This window comes from Nematostella vectensis, chromosome 7 (assembly GCF_932526225.1).
Source record: "Nematostella vectensis chromosome 7, jaNemVect1.1, whole genome shotgun sequence".
In the NCBI taxonomy this organism is placed as follows: Eukaryota; Metazoa; Cnidaria; class Anthozoa; order Actiniaria; family Edwardsiidae; genus Nematostella; species Nematostella vectensis.
This window is the reverse complement of record NC_064040.1, coordinates 11,955,422-11,974,142: the sequence shown is the minus strand read 5'-3', so window position 1 is coordinate 11,974,142 and position 18,721 is coordinate 11,955,422. Positions and strand designations below refer to the sequence as shown.

The following is an 18,721-nucleotide window of genomic DNA, read 5'->3' as shown; positions in this document are numbered from 1 at the left end:
ATCCAAGGGTTTATTAAGCTAGACTAGTCTTTCCCTCCTATTGTTTTACTTAAGTTCTGTTCTCCACAAATAATGGCCTGGTTCACTGATAACCCATGAAGTGCCGCATCCCTGCTCTATCTTCTGTTTTAACCAGGACAAAACTAGAGAATGCGATTTTGCAGTCGCTAAGGCGTGGTGCAGTCTAGCGAGCGAAACAAAACTACCTAAAAAGATACGTCGCTATATCCATGTAATAGAAAAAAAGCATACATTATACAAAAGCATACAAGATATCCATATATCTCGATGTTACATTGCGGATGTACACAGAAGAACATGAAGACAGCGTACACCTATGTCGTTACGATTTAACTGGAGATTCCCTAGAAACGAGTAACATGGTTTGTAAAGATAGGTATATTTTTGTCTTAAGTGATTCCGATCGCAACGCAAAAAGATAAGCCTGATTCCTTACAAATCAATTGTTTTCGTCCTGATCCCATAAACATATACAAACATATAAATTTATATAGGGCCTAGTGAATAATTGTTCGAAGCGCTTCGCATTTTTTAAAATCCTATTACATATTGCCTTATCACGAAACAAAATTGATCCCTGATCCCAGATCGTCGCTACTAAGTGCCCTAGTAGTTTTAGGTTCTCCGTATTGGTATTTTCTTACTGCAATACAGGTTCGTAAACCTGTTCTTCTGTTGGTTCTGTTAACTTCTTTACTTCACTTTTACTTTTTGATGTCAGAAAGATCGTTCTTGATTGTTTATCTGAAGAGTCAAGCAAATATTTTCTGGAATAAGTTTATTCTAAAGAGCCACACTTTTATTTTACATATTTACAACACAGCATAAAGACTGGGAGATCGGAGAGTGAGCCTCATTTCTTTAGTAAAATCTGAGCTTCAAAATGAGGCCAAGTGGGGTAGGGAAACTGCAAAACCACGTGCCTCAATCTGACGCTATTGTTCGAGATAATTACCATATATGAACAATTATAGAACAACACAGGAGAGTAAAATGTAAAAATGTAAAACACAAGTTATGCTTTGGTAAAGACCTCTTTTCGCTGGAATTTTAAAATACATCGGGATCATTCCCTCTAAAATAAAGTCATATTTTTGTTCTTTTCTTGGGTATCCATTCTTTGGTGTGGTTTTGTGTTAACACTATTATTTTTTCACGAAGGCGTCTGGTGGAATGCTTCCCGCAGCCTGAAACACAACATAGGATGTTTCTATTAGTAACTAGTTTCCAATGTACTGATGTCTACAACACATAACAAAAAGAAGAATGTTCTAAGAAAAAGAATGTGTAAAAAAAAATGTACTAAGAAAAAGAATATGTAGGAGAATGTTCTAAGGCTAAGTTCAGACGTCGTATTATCAATGAGCCGTATCCAATGCAAATGCATGCAAAGATGAAACAATCGACTCGATTCATTTGCATTGAATATGGCTCATGGATAATACGACGTTTGAACTTAGCCTAAGAAAAAAATATTTAACAGCTTGATTCATTTTCAGTAGCACGCGTGTTGCTAAGAAAGGCGACAAGCTGCAAGTACTTTTTGCACATCAATCAAATGGGGCTGAACCAATGACGAGGGCACGCCCAAGGCCTAGAGTGCAGTTATTAAAACATTCTTCTAGCTCACTGCCATACAATGTCCCAATAGACCATATTTAGATGTCTATGCTCGGTCCGCCATTTCTAAATATGGTCTATTGACAAACTGTGTCGCAGCTTCTGTCAATAAAGCGACTTTTTTTCTAGTGGTTCAACATCGACCAATCAGATGGATCAAAATAAAATTAAGAACTCAAAATTTGACTGACGTGGGTCAGAAAGCGGATAAACAGTTAGTAATGGTAGGTGAAAAGTCGCAGAATTTTAAGAACTAAAAGGAGTTTTAAAAGCACAGTGACTTTGCGAAACTGTTGTGTCACTCAAACATGTAGGACGATACGGCTAACTGCCTGGCGTTTATTATAGTCGAGAAATAAAACTACCTTAGGAAAAAACTAGCTAAAGAAGGGGTAATCGAGAAACAATCAGTTTAATAGCACATGCAGAAGGAGCTCGGTGACATATAAGAGTTTTAAAAGCACAGTGACTTTGCGAAACTGTTGTGTCACTCAAACATGTAGGACGATACGGCTAACTGCCTGGCGTTTATTATAGTCGAGAAATAAAACTACCTTAGGAAAAAACTAGCTAAAGAAGGGGTAATCGAGAAACAATCAGTTTAATAGCACATGCAGAAGGAGCTCGGTGACATATAAGAGGCTGTTACCTGTAAGGAGGTGAATATTTCGGCTGATTTCTCGTAATTCCACCCATTTTCCGATAGGCACCTGGAAATGGAGTCAAACGTAAACAAAAAGTTTAAAACTAACTACCAAAGCAAGACACAAAATGTATCAGGTTAATACACGATATTTCAGCTTGATTCGCAACACATCTAGAAATATTTTTTTTAAGGAAAAAGATGTAACAGCTTGATTCAATCTCGGAAGCACGCGTGTAGCTAAGAAAGGCGACAAGCTGCGGATACTTTTTGCACATCAATCAAATGGGGATGAACCAATGACGAGGGCACGCCCCAGGCCTAGAGTGCAGTAATTAGAAATACGCTTGGAGCAGTTGTTAAATTAGGTATGTTGCTCTTGTCCGTGTAACTATTCCTTCAACACCTAAAGCCGCATTGTCACCAGTTTACTTCCGGTCGATAACGTTACAATCTCCGATGATTTTTAAAGGAAAAAACGAAAAATATTTCAAAATATTGAAAGCAGTGTGTATATTGCAAGTTTCTTCGAGGATGTGATTGATAATTTAGAGCGGATGGCATGTTAAATATCTCGGATTCTAATAGATTCTTTTGACAATGCGGCTTTAACTTACAGGGTGACAGCATTCTAAACCAACCAGATTCGGAATATAAAAGGAGGGAGAAGGGGGGGGGGGATCGAAATCTTTTTTCCCCGTCCGATATGTTTCCTACCACATTGTTCCAAGTAATCAATTTTGCCGTTTCATTGTAAAGAAAATATTCCCCTTGGACTTATTCCCTTAGTAGTAAACCCAATGATATGTACGGGGCGGACTATTAGAAAATAAAAGGGGCGGTCCGCCAATAAAATGGGCGGACCATTAGAAATGGGGGGGGGGTATGGGTAGATACGGAAAAATATATATACACGATAAAAAAAAAAAAAAAAAACCGGAAAAAAATACATGCAGCCCAAACTAGACAGAAGGAAATACATACAGTAAGAAAAAAAATATTAAAAAAATGTTTGTCTTGGAGACAAAAAAAAATAATGCACGACTGAATCCTCTCCAGCCCCACCCATATCACTGTTCTAATGGCCGTCCCTAAGTAGGGGTGGCACGTGACACTTACTTAAAGGACCATTCTGGGTTCATCTGGGATTGATTCGAAAACTGCAACACCATCTGTTGTTGTTGCTGCAATTAAAAAATACATAATCGATATAATGCGAGGTGCTGTATTATTGGCCAATCAGGGTGCGAGAATCGCAGTAATACTCTCCCTACTCAACGAGCCTGCTATAGTGTGACGTGCGCTACCATTAGCCTATCAGGGTGTGAGGATCGCAGTTATACATGATCAATATACATTTTCTCCCTACTCAATGAGCCTGCTAGTGTGTCGTGCACTACCATAAGCCTATCAGGGTGTGAGAATCGCAGAAATACTTGATCAATATACATTTTCTCCCTACTCAACGAGCCTGCTATAGTGTGACATGCGCTACCATTAGCCAATCGGGGTGTGAGAATCGCAGTAATACATGATCAATATACATACTCTCCCTACTCAACGAGCCTGCTATAGTGTGACGTGCGCTACCATTAGCCAATCAGGGTGTGAGAATCGCAGTAATACATGATCAATATACATACTCTCCCTACTCAACGAGCCTGCTATAGTGTGACGTGCGCTACCATTAGCCAATCAGGGTGTGAGAATCGCAGTAATACATGATCAATATACATACTCTCCCTACTCAACGAGCCTGCTATAGTGTGACGTGCGCTATTTTCTCCGCAATCAACTGCAGTATACATTTTGCATCCCTATTCAATACTTTTCATATAATAAATTGAATTCATATCGCTTTTTTTCAGTCGCCTCTTTCATAACAAATTAAATCCATGTAACAGCTTGATTCACTCTCAGAAGCACGTGTGTAGCTAAGAAAGGCGACAAGCTGTAGTTACTTTTTGCACATCAATCAAATGGGGCTGGACCAATGACGAGGGCACGCCCCAGGCCTAAAGTGCACACTGGTAGCATTAAATGCCCAGGTTGTCAGAGCGCTATCGCTCCCAAGCTTATAAAACTTGCCACAGACTGGCGAGCCATAGCTGATCCAAAATGATGCGGACAAAGGGTAATTTTACTCTAGTCCCAAAACTCTGCAAAAAAGCACTCTTTTTCAGCACAGCTTTTTCTATAGTTTCGTCTGTAAACACCACTGGAAGTAAACTGGTGAAAATGCCGCTTTACGAAGTTATACAATGAATAGTTCACCTGTGGTGTTAGATTCTGCATCCCTGCCGCAGGCACAGTGGTGGCAGCAGGTAAGGGTGTGGCTGACGGCGCAGGCGCCATGATACCTGAACCCACATTAGGCGTGATGATGGATGCTGAGGCGGCTGAAGCTAGTTTCTGTGTAGGAGGAAAATCCAGTTAAAGTCTAATTAAGAGCAAGATTGTGATAAAAATGAAAGAGACAGTCAAGTTAAAGTTAAAGTCAATAGGTAGCGTGTTATAAAATGGAAAGAGGTCTTACCTCAGCCTGCGAGGAAGAAGCATTCCTTATATGCAATTCATCATTGATGATACTCAAACTGTGGATAGAATGGGATTTAGAATAATAGCCATCAGTTAAATCTCGCTGTTGTGTACTCCCTCAAGTCAGTATTTTACTGCCTGCAGTAGCGAGGGACCGTAATAAGTGAAACTTCCAGTCATTTTTGTATCCTAATTTCTTTAAGATTCCGGCCAAACTAACAAGGTATAATGGGAGCTCCCCCTGAAAAAATAAAAAAAGAAAATCTATGATTCTTTAGGGCCTTTCCATAGGTCTGCTATCCCTTAGGGTGTCTCGAGCTGTTTGTGGGAAAAAAATGAATTCTCTAACAGAACATTGTTTGTGCATAATGAAAACAAGTGCGACAAAGTACAAAGGAACTCTATAAACCTACCAAAACCCCTGATTCAGGTATGAAATCTCTTTGACTATGGCCTGTTTCTCTGTCTATTAGGGGTAAAAATATGTGCTACCCAAACTCATTTTGCTATCCTTAAGGGTTAAAATTTATTTTCCAAACGAGCATATGCGGCGTTTCCTAGGGCAAGCTCCCTCCCATCCCTGTGATCAAACAATCGTATTAAAGTTTGAGTTAGAGTTAAATACTCACGCTTTGCCACCAGCAGCAGGGACGGCGACGAAGACTCGCGTAAAAGACCGGGCTGTTTTGTCTTCTGTATAGAATAAATCAAATTAGAACAAGTAGTGATAAACGCTGCTGTACTTTTTCATTCATTAAGGACAGAAGAACTTCTCATTACAAACACGGTATAGTTGCTACACATGTGCAACATTGTGCGAAAATCCTATCTTGTTTCAAACAAATTTCAAAGGGAACAAGTGGCTTATCATAACCGGGCTGGGAGGATATTCTCAAGCTGGCATAGAACGTTTTTGGAAATCTTTTATAAGATAAAAACAACAGTACTGCTCTCGAACATATGTAAATCTGTTCGCGAAATTGACTTAGCCCCTCATGACAAGCTTTGTCATTGGTACTATTAGAACAACCCCTGAGGATCGGTTCATACATTAGCGAACGAGATTCTCATCCAAGGAATAAGGTTAAAACAGCTGCAAGATTTGGTCCAGGAAGTCATAAAGGGATAACAAAGATTGGCTAAATGGCTTGGCTTACCTTCCATAAATAGTCCTCTGACAGAAAACGATATAATAGTCGACTGCAAATGCAGAGAGAAGGCTAAACATTAGTATTTGAAGAGACAAAAAAAGTGCCAGAAAGGCACTCAAGGTATTCAAAGGTGGTAGGTAACATTGAACCAACAAAGAAAGTAGAATATATTTGTTACAGCTTGATTCACTTTCAGAAGCATATTTGTAGATAAGAAAGGCGACAAGCTGTAGTTAATTTTTGCACATCAATCAAATGGGGCTGGACCAATGATGAGGGCACGCCCCAGGCCTAGAGTGCAGTAATGGGATTCGCTTCCCAGCACATATCTCAGCACACTGTGACTACTGAAGCACCCTCCAATTTAAGAAAATATGGCAAAAGAAATTGACTTCCCTTGAACAACCTACATTGTTTTATTAATTTGCAGTTCTCTAAGAGATTGAGGATACTGCCTGCAGCTGGAGAACAATAGGCGGAACGAAATGGAATCTAGTATAGTGGTATCATTTGTTTTAAGTGGGAGCCGCAAATTGCCATTCTATAATGTTATGTACATCTCATAGGAAAGCAGAGTGAATATATTCCCATATACATAATACCTACAAGTAGAGTTGTACCCACCAAGGTTAGGTTAATATCAACAACAAAACTCGCCAAGTCGTGCTTGGTTCCTGGAAAATCATTCAGCATTGCGACCACAGACAGGCGGTTATGCTTGATCAATGCTGCACGATGGTCTGCAAGCAACAAAATCAACTCTATGTCAAAGATCACTCATTGTTAGGGATACTAAGAGTAGCCAACAATAGTACACAGGGAAACTATGGAAGAGAAGCCCTCTAAGATGCTTGATAGTAACAATGTGTGCGGTCATACTTAGGAAAGATTTTTTCAAAGGCGCTAATCTTATGACTTTAGATTCATCTTTCTCAATTTAACCCGGGTTCTCCACCAATCTCAGATTTTGAATCTGTAGAGTAAGGTATTCAGCTAAGTATAACATTGCTACATTATCTCATGTACACAAAAGTCACACGAAAAATTCAAGGGAAACTTACAAGTATCTCTTCGGAATTATTTATCAATATAACAGCTTGATTCACTTTCAGAAGCACGTGTGTAGCTAAGAAAGGCGACAAGCTGTAGTTACTTTTTGCACATTAATCAAATGGGGCTGGATCAATGACGAGGGCACACCCCAGGCCTAGAGTGCAGTAATTCTTTGAATGACAAAATCTTCATTCCCTTTTTGTAAGTTAGTAATGCTTGTGATATGGCGCAGATAAAGTGATTAAATTTCAAACTTACCAGTTTCAGTGACTCTCTTCATATTTCGACTGTTCCTCATATAGGGACCTAAGGAGGGTCCTCTGAAGATGGGAAAAAAACATAAACAATTATATTTGATTCAAATCTTGAGGGTTATACTGTAACACTGTACAAAATTGGAAGCTAATTCGTTGGCTTGGTATAATCACAAAAAATATGGAATTTCTATATCAAATCCATAAATATTATCCAGCTAAAAGTGTGTAAGTTATAGTATTCAAAGGCATCTCAAACAAATAGGCAGAATACCAAGGTGAATGTTCTTGAACCGAGTAATGAATATAGTATTAACTGGTAGTCAACTCAGAGTTTTCAAAATTGGCAAAGTCTGCCCTATTAAAGTTTTAACAAAGATAATATCTTATCAGAGTTGACTACCAGTTCGTTGTTATTTTATAAAAAAATAGTCAAATAGACATAATTCAAAATTAGTACAGATTCAGCCAATGCACATAGAATTCTGACAATGCATAGCTTTTATTCACAAAATGTTTACCGTGAGCCCTTTGTGCTGGAGTTTGCCTGTGTGTCCACACACATTGAGAATATTGCCTGCAAAAAAATAAGGTCAACAAAATCTATTGAACCTTTTTTCAAAGAAGGGTTTTCAACCTGTGGACTGAAGTATAGTAATATTAGTCTGAAGTATGGCAAACTTAGTCTGAAGTATAGTAAACTTAAGCTGAAGTATGGTAAACTTAGTCTGAAGTATAGTAAGTGTAGTCTGAAGTATGGTGAACTTAGGCTGAAGTATGGCAAACTGTCTGAAGTAAGCTTGCAGCCTTGTTACTGAAATTCTTTATTGGCTCTTCTTTGGTGCTTCAGGTTTCCTGTGGTTAATGTTGTGTCTTCCTAGCCCCTATTGCTTCATGGCAAACCACAGGGAACCCAAACAGAACACCAGGTATCAGGCTTGTGAACATAACTTTTCAGTTGTTTAAAAACATACACAACACAAACCTGATCGTGGTAAGCATCAAGTAGAGGCTGTCTGTCCCCAGAATCATAGATCTTGAAGTACCTTGCACAAAGATAAGGAAGGAAAACATTCTGGCAACACTGGTAAGCTCATAGGACATAGGATACTTGCAAAGAATTATACAGGATAAAACAAAACAATGTCAAGTAAAGAAGAAAGCAAATAGAATCAGCTTCTCTTTAAGGGTCTTGTTTTAAACACAATTAAAAGAGACATTTCCTGTTACCAACCCATAAATAAAATATGGAAAAAACTACCTGTTTGGGGTAAATGCTTAAGAGGGGTTACAAAAGGCCCTTTTTTGCAGGTAAAAACAGCAACAATGCTGAAATGTAGGTTTTTACTAACAGGGGTGCTCGATAAGTAGCTTGGAGTATAAAAAGCACTGCTACATGAGGGGGGGATCTCAACTAAACATTCTTATTAAGCAGATATCAAAAGACCATTCATTGTATTTTCACATGCATGCAAATATGCAAAAACTGTGTGCAGAAAATATTTGCATCCCACTGGAAAATTTTGCATCACTTGAAGGGTCCTATCATGAGTTTTTTCTCATTTGTATTTCCTACGGAAAAATCCATTTTAAGAAGAAGAAAGAGAGAAAAGGGGTAAAGGAAGAGTGCATATCACTGTGGCACATTTCAATTTGTAAATTTTGACTGACATTACAACACGGCTGTCATTCATATCACCTTGCTGCCTCTGTCAGAGGGTTGAAACAGTCTGGCTGGAGTTTGATGCAAAGTTAAGCATAACCCCTTCTGCTGCCATGACTGACCCTGCCAAAAACTGGTATTGACCCAAACACTGGTATCTACAGTGTGTAGCACACAGGGTACAGGTACAGTTGGTTAACATTGAATATAGCACCAAATAGGCTTGGATTTACATGCATTATGGTGGTCATATCTAGTACCACTTTAGTAGCCTGTGGTAGCTACATACTCTTGGTAGGGATAAGAGGGAAAAAGACATAAAGTAGATAGAAGCAAAGAAATTGCTTTAAGTATCTATAACCAGGACAAATTTCTGGCACCATTTGTCATAAACAATTATATGTTTTCAAGCTTGATTTTCATTGGATAAAAATCTGAACTGGATTTATCAATCTTATTTGACCAAAAAGTTGCACACAAATAATTGGCAAAGCTCATGGTTGCATGCTAATAACATGTTCATGTTCTCAAAAATGGCCCCTTGACATTACTGCATCCCACAAAGGCATCAGATAGTAAGGAACTAAGGATGTGTCAAATGTTATGATCAACAGAGCAATGCTTTTACTCCAAGCAATTATCACACTAAAATTAAAAAAAAAAAAAGAATATTCATCAGCAAAATTCAACAAAAATCAAGGTTTTGGATTTGGAATATCAGTTTAAAACTTTAAGAGGAACAGCTAATGGTTTAGTGTTTTCTCTGGAAGCTATTCAAGTTTTTTCTCCATTTTTTGACTCCAGGATGTTGCTCCATATGATAGGCACATCAGCAATCTATACATACTGCTCCAAAAACTTGAGCACCAAATCTTTGACAGCGGGGTCGGGGATGTAGCTTCCCTGTTGATAAAGAAAAATTAAAATATAAAAGCTTAAGGCTTAGCCTCAGTTTTGTGCTTGAAGAAGAGTCTACAGTTTAAAACCCTTGTAGAAGCAGTATTATTTTCAATAAAAGAAACAAAAAAGTCTAGAATTAAGGGATTCAATTTCTAGAGATGCAATACCTGTACTGTTGGCAACACAGTGGAGGTCTGCAAGTCAAACCCAATTGGTGGCGGCAGCTCATTGCCATCCTGCATAAGGGATCAATCACATTTATCATAAATAATAAGTCCCTTTTTTTATTCATACAATTTGTTACACTACTGTAGTTCCATGGACAAAAGGGAATTCAATACAAGGCAAAAATGTAAATTTGAGATGAACTGTACTTACAAGATTTGTGACTTTTGGAAACCTACTTCTGACAGCACTGGAATAAAATAAAACTGCAGTCAGATCTAGCTGAATTAGCTGAATACTATTCTTTTTTCTATATGATCCCTACATATGACTGTGCACCCCCCCCCCCCCCCACCAACCCCCACCTCAGCCAATCCTGGGTACGTGCCCGCATAAGAAGTCATTTGATATTAAGGTCGCAAATTCAAGTCAAAATAAACAAAGAAATGGTTGCACTCATAATACAGAGGAAAGATGAAAAATAAAATATTTCAATAAAAACAAGCCCTTTCTTACAAACAAACTTTGTGGCTGATTCATAAGCACTAAATCAGTTGCTTTTTGTTGTTATTTTGATGCTAAAACCCTGAGTGCATGTTAATTTGCCACCCAAAAAGTGACAAGATTTCCTATACAAGTAGCTTTTTGTCAGTCTATCAATCTTGTTTTTCAGTCTATCAATCTTGTTTGTCTGTAGTTGATCTGTCAGTCTATCAATCTTGTTTGTCAGTCTATCAATCTTGTTTGTCTGTAGTTGATCTGTCAGTCTATCAATCTTGTTTGTCAGTCTATCAATCTTGTTTGTCTGTAGTTGATCTGTCAGTCTATCAATCTTGTTTGTCAGTCTATCAATCTTGTTTGTCTGTAGTTGATCTGTCAGTCTATCAATCTTGTTTGTCTGTAGTTGATCTGTCAGTCTATCAATCTGTCAACCTGACAGAGTACAATATCTGATGGTAGATCAGGATCTATCCTTCTGTCCATTACATGGTTAATTCATTTGTCCGTGTGTAACCATATCCATCTTGTTGTTTGTGTGTACTTATTGGTCAATCTGTCTGTCTGTCTAATTATCTAACTTTCTACTGATCTTCAAATTCATCTATCTCTGGAACTATCCATGCATCTATTCGTCAATCTGTTGGTTTACAGTATCAATCAATCTGTCTATCTGATCATCCATCTTTATGCTCACTATTCCAGTGATTATTCATTATATTAAAATGTATGTATTTTCTTGCCTGACATAGGCTGATGATTTCCCCTCAAATGATTTACAGAATGTGTTCCCCGTCAGATTTAGGGTGACTAGCTCCTTGAGTCCCTTCACTTTGTCGAGTTCATCAATACTTTTTAACTGCAAATAAAAATTTTTACCTCTCCATTAGTGTTTAACAAATAGATTTTATCTTTGCACATTTGTCTCGCATCTGATAGATGCACAGATGACATCACAGCGTGCCGTGAACAATAAGTATGCAATTAGACGAAGAAACTTTTTGTTTTATACATCAAGTAGTTTTATGAAGGGTGCACCCATATTGACGCCAAGAGTGCATGCATCCTCTAACAAAACATGCACCTTTGACCAATCAGAGCATGCAATTTAAGAGGTTGTTGTATAATAACCCTTAAAGCAGGCCAGTCTGATAATATTTTTAAATTTACACACACTACTAGGTCTCAAAAAGCTTCCCTTTTTATCAACTCAATGAAATATGTAAGTAACAGAGAAGCGTTCAATAAATATTGTTAATGTATCAGTTAAGTTTCAATCAATTGTTGTATTTATATCTATTACAAAAATGTTGTACACCAACTTTTTAAAAAAAATACTTACAAAATTTGTCATTGTTGTATTTTTATTCATTTTTGGCTGTTTCTCTAACCCATTTGCAGGTTATAATTTGGTGATTTGGTGATTTCCATGCTTTTTTTGGGTAAAACAAAACAAGATTGCAATTGCTACTTGAACAGTCTAATTCTTCACTAACAACACTGGAAAAACACCAGCAGACACTTTCTAGACTTTGAGTAAAACCAGCCATGATGAGAGACTGACCATAGTGTTGGACAAATTGAGGCACTTGATCCCAGGTGCCTGTGTTGCCAGATCTTTGAAATGGTCCAACTGGAATAGCCGGTTATTGCTGACATCTAGGGACTCAACCTGATATAAAAGAAGAACAAGGTATATGAAAATAAGGGTGGTGTAGATCTGTTGCAGAGCCTGTGGTGTTTTAACTGTGTTAAATCCTGGATCCATAGACTAGGGACTTTGAATCCCTCACCTTTTGGATAAGGGCATTAAGTTCAAGGTCCTGTCTCTCATCATACTTTATCAACTTGTATTGGGAGACGTAAAAGAACTGCTGGCCCATGGTATGTATGGTCTTCAGTCAAAGGATTTATTCACAAACTACAATAACATTCATGATTGTTAAGTGCATGGAGCATTCCTTGTCTAGGTACTGATTTTCAGTCAGTCATATGTATAGCGCATTTGATCATGTCTTGTAATGTTAATTTGCACTATACAACATTTCATCTCATTTTCAAATCACTAAAGCAGCCATCACTTCAAACATCATAGATGTTTAAGAATAGTGTGTCATTCAAAGGGTATTTTAGGGTACTTTACTTACATCAGGGCAGTTTTCTCCAATGAGTTTTAATATTTCTTGAGCAAGTGGATACTTGTTCAGAGCTCCAAAAACATTATTTGCTTTTAGAACTGAAATAAAAAAGAAAAAAGGCATTTGAATGTAGAATAAAAATAATTCAAATTGGGTTATATATTGTAAGTACATAGCAATCTGTATCAAACCAAAATAATGATTGCAAAATAATCTCAGAGCAGACTATGCTCCAGGGATGCCAACTCTTCTGGTTTTGCCGGGAATCCCAAGATTTCTCATTTTCTCTCAAATGAAAAATTCAAGATTGCTGCCATACTTTTACTATATTTCTCCTGGGAGAAATGCAGGAAAATTCAGCATTTCAAGGGAATTTCCATATTTGTGAAGTCCCAGGGCTCATGTCCCTATATGATACACTAGAAAATGGAAGTTGTAACAAATACTCGTCTACATTAATTAACACTTCTTCAGGATGGACAGACTCAAAGGGTCTATGTACCGTACCCTGAAGAAGTTTCTTATGGCAGAGTCAACTATGTATTGTATACCCTAGGCAGTGAACACACAAAGGGAAATTGGAACTGATGTACATCAGGAATATTCATTGCCATACCTTCATCATGGAACATGTCTGTAAGATCCATAGTTTTTGTTTGAGGATTGTATCGATTGCTAAGACATTCCTAAAAAAAATAGTGATTGATCAGAATATAAAGTGTTTATTAAATTAAGGGGGAAAATATTTAGTAAAATAATGGGAAATATCAAAAGTATTTGGGATCTGTGGAAACCTTGAGAACTTGTTCATTTTCTGGACTCCACTGACTGCTACCGCCTCCGCCTCCAGCGCCGCCTTTGTGACTTTTAAATGGTTTCTGGCTTGGCCGTACTGTAATTATCAACTGCAACAAGGAGAAAAGAAAAACACTCAAGCACAACAAACACACTTTACAGAAATAAAGAGTCACAACTAACAGTGATCAATTCTAAACTGGAAAAAAAACCTATTAAGTGGAAACATCTTAGGGTCCTGACCCCATACGCAGTTCTGCTCAAGGTTAAACCAATCAGCTATCGAGCTATGATTTGGGGTTTGCACGGCGCAGATCTGCGCGGTTTGAGCCAATCAGACGTTATAGATCTCGGTGACATCAAGGAGGTGTTGACATACAATAACCAGACTACTCTGTATGGCATAAATATCTGGTTGACATGGTTACATGTCAACAGGGGTAAAGCCTTTGTTAATTCTCAAACAAAAGGTAAAACAAAACCTCTGAAAGTCTGAACGAAAACACCTTCCTTTGACTAAATACAATAAGCTAAAAAGGAGCGACATTATTTTCACAGGTCCTCTTTTATTATTATAGTTTCTCAAATTGATACTTTTTGTGTTTGATATGTGTATTATTTTTAGCTTACTTGAAGGGTGCTAATTTGGCGGGATTGTTTTGGCGCGTTAAGAACAGTGTCTGTGAAAGTTGAAACCTGTGACTGCATTGCTTCTATCGTGCAAACTAATCAGATGCACATGAACCATATTTGAAAAACATGCAAAGGCAATCACAATCAAGGTTTATGCATATCTTTTGCTAATCAAATTCACTTTTCACTTTGATGTTTAAAGCCGCATTGTCACCAGTTTACCTCTGTTCGATTACGTAACAATCTCCCCCATTTTAACGGAAAAAGCCAAAAATATTTCAAAATTTTGAAAGCAGTGTGTCTTTTGGAAGTTTCTTTGAGGAGGTGATTGATTGTTTAGAGAGAATGGCCTGTTAAATATCTCGGATTCTAATGGATTCTTTTTGTCTCTTAAGGATTGAGGTTTCCGCCAGACTTCCGGAGGTAAACTGGTGACAATGCAGCTTTAACAAGCTTCAAAAGCCACCGTGACAAAATTAAAAAAATATTTGATTGTGAAATACAATACATTTCAACTCATTTTCTGATGATCCAGTATACCTAATGTTCTCAGGCATAAAAATGTCTCAAAGCAACCACAAAATAGTCTGCTTTTACAGGTTTTAAGGTGTGATGTCAACAAGACAAGACTCAACTGTTCTAGTACTCATTTGTTCTCAATTCACCAAACACTGATTTTCAACTCTTCAAATTATTGATACTTTAGATTTTGTCATGAAGCAACAGTAAATGGTGAATTATAATAAATATTCTTGGTTGAATTCTTGCTTGTATGTCCCTTGTTAGCCACACCTTTGTTATTGTTCTCATTTAATATTGGAAAGCATAAAATCTCAAAATAACCACCTAGAAACAAAGTTTAATACTTTATATACCAAATTCAATAGAAAATATCGCATTTGCTTCCTCAAATGAGCCGATGGAAATGGATACATTTTTACACTTGGTACTTCGCTAATAGGCTATATAACAAACCTTGGAGCCATCTTTGACTGTAATACTATGACTAACACGTTTGAGAGCTTCCGCTGCTCTTGAGCCCTCCACAAAAAACACAGCACTTTCACCCATGTAATGGAACTGCAAAACAATCACAAACTCAGATAATTTCCTGAGAAAACATTAAATTGTTTCAGCTACCTGAGAAAAACACTATGTAGCTACTGCGCATATAGCTTTTTGGTAAGATAATACTGTTAATCTTTTTTTTCAGGCTGTGCACACTTTGCATCTTTAGCGCTTTACAAAGATATACATACAGTATAGTGCCCAGAAAAGCACCATATTCTTTACATACTGTAACTTTCACAGTTAAACCTGATAGGAACAATTTTTGCTTTACCAAAATTTAGTGATGATTTATTTTCACTTTCTTCTCTGAGCCACTTGAAATGGTGCAAAAAAGTGAATGCTTAAAACAAAATTTGAAAGTTCTCTTCTTCAAGATAGATATTTTTTCTCAGAGATTTGAACAAAAGAGTTTGTTACCTCAACAGGTTGGAATGCCTCCTCAGAAGAACTTTGCAGCCGTTTGATGAGCCATTCTTTGTCATGGATCTTGGCCCTGTTAACCTAGTGACAAACAGTAAGCAGAAAATTTTGTCAATTACCATAGATTCTTCGCATGTTTGATTCACAATAAATCGTCATAGAAATAGATTATATCAAAACAACATTCTACTATCTTTTGTGTTTAAAATCTAAAACTGCGCTCTTCTGTCAATCAAAATTATCGATATTACACACACACACACACAACTCCAGTAAATTGGACACAATAAAATGGATCTTATCAAGTTTTAAGATTTAGTTATTCAAATATGACTAGCCTAAAATATCTAACAATAACAGAAAAAATCATAGCAATGAAATATAATTAAAATGGTGCAATGTTAAGGTACTAGCACCGGCTATTTTGGGGTAATTTGTCCGTTAATAAATATAGAAAGTTTCTCTCTACTTAACACCATGGCCAGCCATTGATGATTATGACTAACACACATACCACAACTCTGTGCCAATCTGAATCAAATGATTTCCATCCAGAGTGTTGTCTCTGCCCAAGTCGTGACTTGATCCCTCCCCCTGCACCACCTGATCGGTCATCATGCTGATAGCCACGCCTACTAGGGGGTCGCGCGCCATATGGTGTGCTGAAAGAGAAGAAAGAAACCCTTTTTTCAAGAGTGCTTAACTTAGATGTATTTGAAGATTTCTTTATCATTTTTTTGGCACATCTGAAAAATACAAATGTCATCGTTTAGCTGATGGAGAATGTGACCCAAAAGATGCATCCGTGCTTATCGCTAGATTCTAAAGTTGCTTACTGGTTTTTATAGACCAAAAAAAAGCCTTGAACCTTACTTTTACCATAGAGAACATAGATAATCAGGATTTTAACACACATGTTCCCGTTCTCGCTAGACTGTGAAACCTGTGGTATTCATTTGGAGGAAAACGACTGAAATCAGACGTGATACGCTTTCTCTTATAAATTTCTATTGTTTTACAATTTTGAATTTCTGCCGTTATCATTTGCGTTGCTGTTGACCTTGTTTAAGTTTCGTAATTATTGACGGGTAACACAATTACTCAGGCCAAAAGCCCAGATTTTGAACAGTAAAGTTCATTTGGCTACTTACAAGAGAACACCATTTTCTTCTCTAAGCTTGCAGTGTTACACATTTTTTTTTCATTTAGGTTAACCATCCTGTCAAGTGATGGTTTTTCCAGCATATTGGCCCATTGAGTGGATAGCCTTTTACTTACTATCGTGATGTGTAGCCCCCGGTATTATCATCTGCATCCCCCATGCTTTCATCATCTTCCTCGTCGGCTAAGTAAGACCTTGGATTGGCATCTTGTCTACCACCTCGCCCCCCTCTTCCCCTATTATTGCCACCCCGTCCCCTTCCTCTTCCACGACCCCTTCCTCTGCTTCTGTAGCTGCCTTGGTTGTTGTTGTAGCCTCCTCGACCTCTACCTCTATTACTCTGCCTATCATCCTCCATGCCGTCACCTGAGAAAAAAATTTAGTACACCTTTAGAGAAGATCCTGAAACAAAAGAAGCTGTTCTTTTCATGGACAGTTTCAAATGTAAATATATGCAAGTGAACATGAAACAATTAACTTGATTTGTTTGCATGCATTTGCAATTGGATGGCACATAAAAAAAATGTCATTCAAATGAATAACTTCTTAGAAACGCCTTAAAACCGTTAGATGGCTATCTGTTACAATCTAAAAAATGCAAGTGGTGTTGTAGGTGGCTGATAGCGCTTGAAGATGGCAAAGTATTATGATTATAAAGTTGTAAAGAGGGCTAAAAAGATAGATTTTACAGACATTTCAAGGTCCCTGCCTCTTCATTGGTGTATTGTGTAGTAACAACACACATGTACACATTGATGAAGAGGCAGGGACCTTGAAATGTCTGTAATATCTATCCTTTGTAGTGCTCCATACCAATCTATAATAAATCTATAACAAATTTTGGGGCAAGCAGGCAAATTATGCAAGCTGAAAAGACTTTTCCTTTTTAATGTTAGAAAAAACAGTTTTGTGTGAGCAAAATATAGTTGTAAAAGATACTTTTTGCATTATGGTGTGTGTATTCTGCCAGAAGCATGTTTCTGTAGCCTCAGTTAACAGACAGTTTCTTTATGTTTGGTCCAAACAGTAAGCTATAGGTTTTGAAAATTATTTATCAACCTTTCCTCTACTTGCACAAAATTCCTGGCTAAATACCTTTTTATTCAAAAAAACATTTGTAAATTCCTTCTCTACTTTCTAACTTAATCATGTACCTACCTTTGTATTTAGTGAAAAGGATTACTTTATATGCTTATCATAAACAAATGGGATCCGGTTCAACAGCGTGGTAAGTTAAATGGTATTGCTTTGGTATATAATTTAGCAATCTTATAAGATCGAACAACGCAATTTAACCGTTAAACTAACAAATAAATATAATAGCTTCGATTACAATATCGTATTTTGTGAGAAGAGCTTGTTATGTAATTGTAAGGAGAAAAGCACAAATGATATGGCGCACGTTTTCTTGGTTCCAAATTATCATCACTTTACCTATGTTACTATTGAAAGTTCTTGAGCCGTCGCCTGACGTAGTCACCGAAAAAGCTACATCCTTCATTGCTCTGCCAAATATCCCCGCCATTTGGGGCACTGTTGTAGCCAATTTTGTTGTATCTTTATTTATAGTAAACGACAAGAAGTTTGACCAGTTTGAATAAAAATCTCAAGTTTACTTGGCATCCTGGCCTTAAAGAGGCAGGCGCGGTTACTTGGTCTCTGGAGGCTTGGCTCGAATGTAATTTTTATAATATCTAAATACAGTTGAAGCTCTCGTAAGCGACCACCTTGGGAACTGAAAATTGTTGTCTTTAACGGAGCTGGGGGTCGTTTCTCAAAAGTCCCGATAAACCCGGAAAGTCACCCGGTACCCTAACGGGCCCGGTAATTACCGGGAGTTTTGAGGAACGACCCCCAGGTCTTTTACGAGAGCTCGCTCTCATAAGCGACCACGGGGCGCCAAAAACTTGAACAATAGGTGTTGGTCGCTTACGGGAGCTTAATTAAAATGGAATCTAAAAGTTATCGTGATAATATTTTTGTTTATTGCTTGATT

At 37.5% G+C, this 18,721-nt stretch overlaps 1 protein-coding gene across 1 annotated transcript; it reads right to left on the bottom strand.

The window, feature by feature from the left end:
* Positions 1–782: 782 nt before the first annotated feature.
* Positions 783–18,377, bottom strand: LOC5510737 (nuclear RNA export factor 1). Its single transcript, XM_001631127.3, has 24 exons — positions 18,160–18,377; positions 16,842–17,091; positions 16,078–16,225; positions 15,561–15,644; positions 15,048–15,152; positions 13,439–13,549; positions 13,261–13,330; positions 12,654–12,742; positions 12,071–12,178; positions 11,250–11,365; positions 10,222–10,258; positions 10,011–10,079; positions 9,791–9,846; positions 8,266–8,326; positions 7,802–7,857; positions 7,285–7,346; positions 6,598–6,713; positions 5,980–6,022; positions 5,452–5,515; positions 4,821–4,878; positions 4,559–4,696; positions 3,404–3,468; positions 2,291–2,351; positions 783–1,208 (listed from the first exon to the last, which is right to left on the bottom strand). The coding sequence occupies exons 1-24, from the start codon at positions 18,248–18,250 to the stop codon at positions 1,167–1,169; spliced, it is 2,100 nt and encodes a 699-aa protein (XP_001631177.1). The 5' UTR covers positions 18,251–18,377; the 3' UTR covers positions 783–1,166.
* Positions 18,378–18,721: the final 344 nt, after the last annotated feature.

Excerpts from the sequence above, each read along its gene's own strand:
- LOC5510737 (XM_001631127.3), bottom strand. The coding sequence starts at position 18,250 with ATGGCGGGGATATTTGGCAGAGCAATGAAGGATGTAGCTTTTTCGGTG. Across the intron at positions 15,645-16,077 it reads CAGATTGGCACAGAGTTGTG|GTTAACAGGGCCAAGATCCA; the intron begins GTATGTGTGTTA and ends GTTTGTCACTAG. Across the intron at positions 9,847-10,010 it reads CTGTGTTGCCAACAGTACAG|GGAAGCTACATCCCCGACCC; the intron begins GTATTGCATCTC and ends CTTTATCAACAG.